General features: G+C 30.8%; 1 protein-coding gene across 1 annotated transcript in view; it reads left to right on the top strand.

Annotated features, from left to right (window-relative positions):
* Window positions 1-1,766: 1,766 nt before the first annotated feature.
* Window positions 1,767-7,191, top strand: part of LOC106692798 (kinesin-like protein KIF12) — a gene marked incomplete in the record, with an annotated part of 134,643 nt that continues 129,218 nt past the window's right edge. The window contains 1 exon segment of the mRNA XM_067047557.1: window positions 1,767-1,880. Coding sequence (XP_066903658.1) covers window positions 1,798-1,880 — 83 coding nt within the window.

Here is a 7,191-nt window from a genome sequence, read left to right as displayed (position 1 = left end):
ATATAATAAACAATTTTTTTTCCCCTACAGTTTCCTTTTACATTCAATTTCGGTCTGTACAGCAAATACAAATGTTTCAATTCATTCCTATTTTTCCTTCTCATCCTCCAATTTCACCCTTTCACAATTTTTAATTCACCCGATCAACAAATTCGCTCTCCGAAATTCACCCTCCTAGATCCTCTTCAGTGACCCGCTAAACAAATTCAATATTAGACGGTAATGTGAGATCAGACCATCATTTATAGTCACAGCAGTAGATCAGTTTACCAAAAACAAACAAATTGATACATTTTACAAGAATAAGACTAACACATAGATTAAAAGGAAAATATAATAAAAAACCGGTTACAGGAAACACTTGAATGGATAAATAAGTTTTAAAAAAAACAATAGTACTAATAAAATTAAATTATTTAATGAATAAAGACGTTAAAACACACAAATAGAGAGGTCAACATATTAAAATAAATAAATAAAACAAAGAATAATCTCCGAGCTAATTCCCATGCAGGTGATGGTGTATGATCCCCAGGGAGTCCAAAATAATATTTTCTGCCAAGATCGCAATATCCCCAATGCTAACACCTAGGCCTTCTAAGATGCTCCGTGTACTATCTGGTATTTTTCCGCGAGATCCAAACCAGAGGCCTCTCACGGTGAACTCACTCTCTCCGAAGGTCTCGCGGAATTTCTCGTTAAGAAAAGGGACGCAAATGTAATAACAGTTGATAATTAGCTCATCTTGATTCTTTTCCTCACCAGTTAGAAGATCAACAAGGCACTTAGTGGCGAACCTTTTACACAAGTTCCACTTTAAGCGTGTTGTAATAAATTACTATAATCTAAACTTAGAAGTAAACAATAACAAGAAGTTTTGGAAAGAAAGGTTATAAAACGAGTTGCTCAGAAAATCCGGTAGGAGCTCTTATGCAAATAACATTTAACATGACTTTAAATAGGGCAGCTTACAATCCATATAACATTTAACATGGTAAAACATTTTACATTTAACACAACGTCTTGAATACCCCTAATATATAATAATAGTATATGACTTTTTTTTTTCTTTATTTATTTAATTCATCGCTTTGGTTCTTTTTATCGTTCTTCCTTTTCTACCTTCTTTTTTTTTTCATATTTTCTCTTTCAACCCAACGTTAAATGGAGAATGACGTCACGCAACAAAGCTCCTCACCGTTTTGTTTGTTGTCGTGTTAGGGTACTTGCTAATTAATAAAGCAAAGCCTGACAATGTAATGAGAGTTGATAATTAGCTCATCTTGATTCTCTTCCACACCATTTAGAAGATCAACAAGGCACTTAGTTGACAAACTTTCACACAAAGTAAAAACTTAGAAGTAAGCAGTAACAAGAAGTTTTGGAAAGAAAGGTTATAAAACGAGTTGCTCAGAAAATCCGGTAGGAGCTCTTATGCATTTAACATGACTTTAAATAGGGCTGCTCACAAAACCGATGTTTTAATCCTCTTAGGCGTCTGAAAAAAAGATGGCCCCGAGATCTTCTTCTCTAGTAACGTTATTGGAGTTCTATCAATGTGTTGGTTCACCACATGTTCATATCATGTCATTTTATATCTAATAGCAAATTTATTTGTTGTGTATATATTTAATAAAGTTGGAAATATCTATAAATGAATTTAAAAAAAATATTTTCTGGTGTATTTGTTATGAGAGTAATTTCTTGCATCGCCGTCTGTAACAAGTTAATAGCGCGTATCGTATTGGACAGAGCGGCGGGGCCGGTGGTGGGGGGTGTCCCGCGGGCCAGTGGGGCATGCCGCGCCGGACCGAGAGCAGCTCCTCCAGCAGTGGAAGCCTCCAGCGGACCAGCCCCCTCAGGTCCAGGGGCTCCGACGAGTCAGTACATATATAGTACACTATGTACACCTGTATATAACACTCACTGCACCATACCGCTTATCGCTCAACACTGTCACTCATTTCAAAAATTATTTTTATAAATAATCGAAAAGCGTTACTCATTCATTACATAAAAAATATTATATAATTTTTAAAATTATTATCAATAAGCTTGTAATGCATTTATTCTAATTTAAATAAATATTTTTAAAAAAATAATACAGAAACCTACTCAATAAACCAACAGTCGGTCAATTGAGGTTCGCGGGCCATACGTAGATATTTTAAGATATTAGTATAGCTCTTAAATAATATATTTATTTTTTATATAAATCTTCAATGATAAGTACTTTACTTTACAAAAGTCTTTTTTAAACTTTAATTATATAAACCCCGACGTTTCGAAATACTCCACCGTCTTCAAGGTAAATTCTCTATAAGTTTAATATTATTTCTGTAATCTATTCGTCACAATGCTAGTTTGCTTTAAAAGTTTTTACTTAATAAATAATTTGTATTTAACAGATATGCGATATACTTCATTGGAATCTCCTCGCTTACCCGAACTAATTAAAATCAAGGGGGATTCGGATTAGGCAAAAAGTCGGATTACCGAACGGGAAAAATAGGTCACTTCATGAATATCAAATGAATTTAAAAACAAAAATTATAAATTGAGAAGAAGGTGGTCAAGGGAGCGGTGAAAAGAAAACAAAAAAAAAACGTGTCGCCCCACTTTGTAGAACTTTCAGGGCTAAAAAGATAAAAAAAACATTTTGATATAGTAATATTTTGATATTAAGATACAAAAAGGTAAATTAAGGTAGAATTCAAATTATTTAAGTATAAGTGAAAAGAAAATTTATATATAAATGAATGAAAAAAATAAATACAAATAATTTTAATAAAAAACAGACAATGATAAAAATATTTTTTAACTTTAAATATAAAAATATGTTGGAAGATTGTTGATTGACCGTGTGAATAGATGAATGGAATATGGTCCGGGTGCGGTAAAAAAAAACTCAAATAGTAGAATTATACTATTTTATTGAGCCAACGTTTCGCCCCACGTTGCAGGGCTTCGTCAGGGCTGTTTTGACGGCAGTCAAAAATAAAGTGAATTTATTTTATAAAGTGACTTTATTTTTGACTGCCGTCAAAACAGCCCTGCAACGTGGGGCGAAACGTTGGCTCAATAAAATAGTATAATTCTACTATTTGAGTTTTTTTTTACCGCACCCGGACCATATTCCATTCATCATAAAAATATGTTTTACATTAATACTATTTATATTTCTTTTTTTTGTTCATTTGTATATAATTTTCTTTTCGCTCATATTTACCTTTTTATATCTTATTTTCCAAATATGTCAACATATTTTTACTTGTTTTGGTATCTCTTTAGCCCTGGTGAAGCTCGACAAAGTGGGGCGAAACGTCAGCAACTAAATAGTTTATAACTGATTTTTTGTTTTCTTCTGACCGCAACCCGACCATCTTCGTAATTATGGTAATACGTTGGGATTTACATCGTTATCAGAGTAAACACGTTAGGGGTAGACATTTTTGTTTCTCCACCGTTAATCATAAAATATATATTGTCAATAACTTTATGCTTAAATACGTACAATTTCTTTATGTCTGGAAAATGGATTCAGAAATCCAGTGGAAGGATTTAACTTAAAATTTTTGAACAAAGGTTTTTGTACCTCAGGAATATATTGACTCCTTAACTCCCTCAATTTTCTACACAATTTGAAATAATACAGTGAATCATTTATATATATAAAAAATTCTAAATATTTTTACAATAAATATTCATAGATAAGTAATTTATTTTATAATTATTTTCTATTGAAATAACCTCATTGTTTTTACATATATATTTATTTTATTAAAACTCATAGTTAATTGTTTTTCGATAGCGTAAACTACAGTTTTATTAACATTACAATTTTGCACTGAAAGTTAATTTAATTAATAGGGTAATTATATCCGCCGATAAAGAAATTTAGAATATAAATACGCTTCTAAATTTGACTACAGATTTTTAAATCTTTAATACGCACTTCGAACACTCCAGTAACCCGAACTGGCGTAAAAAAAAAAAAAGTTACGTATATAAAAGGACATTTAAAGGATAGTTTTAAGTTTCCGATCTATAGGAAAATTATTGTAATCACTGTGAAAATCGAAAGTGAAAATTTTTACACAAGGAAGTGTTCATAATATATTTTGTTAGAATTAGAAATACATAATAATTATTATATAAATCATTTGATTCGGTAAAACTGATTTAATTTATAGTAGAAATATAATTAATACAAATTTTGTTGGTGAACATTTTTTTTTGTATCACGTTTTAAATAAATCCATACAAAGAGTATACGTTATTTTTATTTATATTTGTTTTCACTTATAAATGAACCATATTATAATTTTAACAAATTAAAGCCTCATTTAGCATTTACTGAGGTTGTAAAAGAAAAGAAAAGTGTAGCCGGCCAGAATACGGCGATGTCATAAGACTCCAAGCACCTGACGAAATGTTAATGGAAAGAGAGAGCGATCATTTTTCTTAATACTTTCTGAAATCTGAACACCTCCTCCCCTCCCCCCCTCGCACCTCCCCTGCAACAACTAGTTCGGATACCGTACATTAATAATAAAAGTAATAACAAAAATAATAATAAAGAACTGATAAACCAATAATGAATAACTGATTTACAGAAATAGCAATGAAATTAATAAAATAAAATGGATAAACCACTCAGAGAATATTTTTTTTTTTAAATCCAGTCTTCCAGTATTTCACAATTACATTAGGGGACTAACATTAACAATTTCAACTTTATAGGCATTGTTTTTGAGACTCAATATATACAATAGTTCAGCCAAGAATACAACAGTATAACAAAATACAATGAAATAGTAGACAAACACTGGCATGCGGTAAAGATTGGGCGGTTTCGGTAATATTTCGATCGAATCTATATAAATTTTTCCGTCATTACCCTTAAATTATTCATCAAACTTTTTAATATTCTGTATTTATCTATTGTTTATTATTCACACAAATGAGAACTAGTTATTTATTTCAAATAAAAAATAATTAAAAGTATATGAAGGAGAAGGTCGGGAACAAAAAATAGTTAACAAATAATTATTTGCCGACGTGTCACCCCATTTTACATGGCTTTATCAGAGATACAAACAACTAAAACTATGATGACAATGTTGGATAATTAGATACAAAGAATTTTATATATTTTATTATCTTACAAATACAAAAAATTTCAAAAATATCTATCTTTATTTGTCAACAACGAGAGCTCGTTATTTATTTGAAATAAGAAATAATTAAAGTTATATAAATAAGATGGTCGGGAGGCGGTAAAAAGGAACAAAAAATAGTTAACAGCTAATTACTTACTGACGTTTCGCCACACATTGCTGAGATTCATCTTGGCTAAAAAAAGATACAAACAACTAAAAATATGTTGGCAATGTAGAATAATTAGAAACAAAGAATTCTTAGTATTTTATTATCTTACAAAAATTGTTACAAATACAAAGACTTCTTTTTATATGATTATCCTATATTGTCAATATATTTTTAGTTGTTTAGTATCTTTTTATAGCCAAGATGAAGCCCTGAAAATTGGGACTAAACTTGGGTGAATAAATAGTTCTTGACCTTTTTATGTTCCTTTTGACCGCTCCACCGACCATTTTCATATTTTGAAAGCTATTGTGAATCATTTATATATATTATAGAATTAAAGGTATTTAATTTTTTTTTTAAATTCATTATTTAAGCCCTATCACCCTATTTCAATGAGAATATGATATAATTGATATTATCAAGATCATTTAATCCTACATCCACATACTGGTTTTAATAAAAATATTTAAAGTCGTTTTTGAGAAAATTACTATCGAAAAAGTTGCTGTCATATTCCAGGTAAATAGCCACCTTTAATTTAATTTTTTTGTTTATCATTTATTTATTGTTATTTACAACTGTATAAAAATATAGACAAGTAAATTTGCTGTAGGTGACATAGTGACATGATACATGTGGAGAATCTACCCATTGATAGAGCTCCAATAACATTTCTAGAGGAGAAGATCCCGAGACCATCTTCTTTTCAGACGCCTAGGAGGATTATTAGGTAGTGAAGGAGAAGCGAGGTTAGAAACAAGTGGATTTGGGAGGTTGGTAAGTTTATCATGGAAAGAATGGTATCTGGTTCTGGCCAAATCGGTAACATAAAGTCCTTATGGATGACTTGATTTGTGACAAAGTAAGGAGCATTAAGGATTTTGGATTGTAAGGATTGGATTCGGGAGGAATTTGATGGTATAGTGGAGCCCCAAAGCTCAACTCCGTATGTCCAGATAGGCCTTATAATAGTCATGTAGATCAGTCTTTTGCAATGGATTGGCAATTTAGACCGTTTGTCTAGTAAATGTAAATAAAATTTCAGTTTCGTATGATTTTCATTTTCGAACTAGGTTGTTCAGATGGTCTGTACCATTTTCAGGACTGGGTTTTTCGAACTCAAAGTAACCTCAAAACATGTATTTTCGTCAAAATTTCGAATTGCAAACTTTTCACAATACTTTCTCACTATATATATTCCATATATAGATAATTGAAACTTATATAAGCCGTATCTTCTATAAAATTCAAAAGTGGACAATGTTGCAAGAAATGAAGATAGACTACCATTACCCATTATCCACGCGACTCAATAACATAATTGATCGTATTCCCATTTAGCAGTTGGCTGCCTCCAACGCTCCATCGGTTTCAGGTTACGATGGCGGGTGAGTGACCCGTAGATATTACTTCATCTAGAAATATAATTCTCTCCGAGATAACTAATTTGAAATTAATTACTCCATAATGGATTGAACACTAATTAAAATTAGTTGAGGAAGTAAAACGAGATAGTTCTATCTATTGATAGCCAGTTATTATAATTTTTGAAGGGGAACTTCTTTGCCGACGTTTCTCTATAACTCAAGGAAAAAATATATTATGAGGCAGTAAGTATAGTTGACCGCAGATTGTTAAGAGAAGATGGTCGGGGACCCACAAATAAACAAAACTTAAATATATTTTTACAATTTATTGACACTATTTTTTTTTTTTTTTATTTATTGATAGATATTACAATCTGCCACACAGCTGAGGGCAATAGGTAATACTGATAAATGATCTCATACATACTAAAACAAAAAAAACAAAAAAAAACTCTCTTAAAATATATACAAACAAAAGAATAGACAAGATGAA

This window comes from Halyomorpha halys, unplaced genomic scaffold (genome assembly GCF_000696795.3).
Source record: "Halyomorpha halys isolate HHAL.00 unplaced genomic scaffold, Hhal_1.1 Scaffold72.1, whole genome shotgun sequence".
NCBI lineage: Eukaryota > Metazoa > Arthropoda > Insecta > Hemiptera > Pentatomidae > Halyomorpha > Halyomorpha halys.
This window is presented reverse-complemented; position numbering and strand designations above follow the sequence as displayed.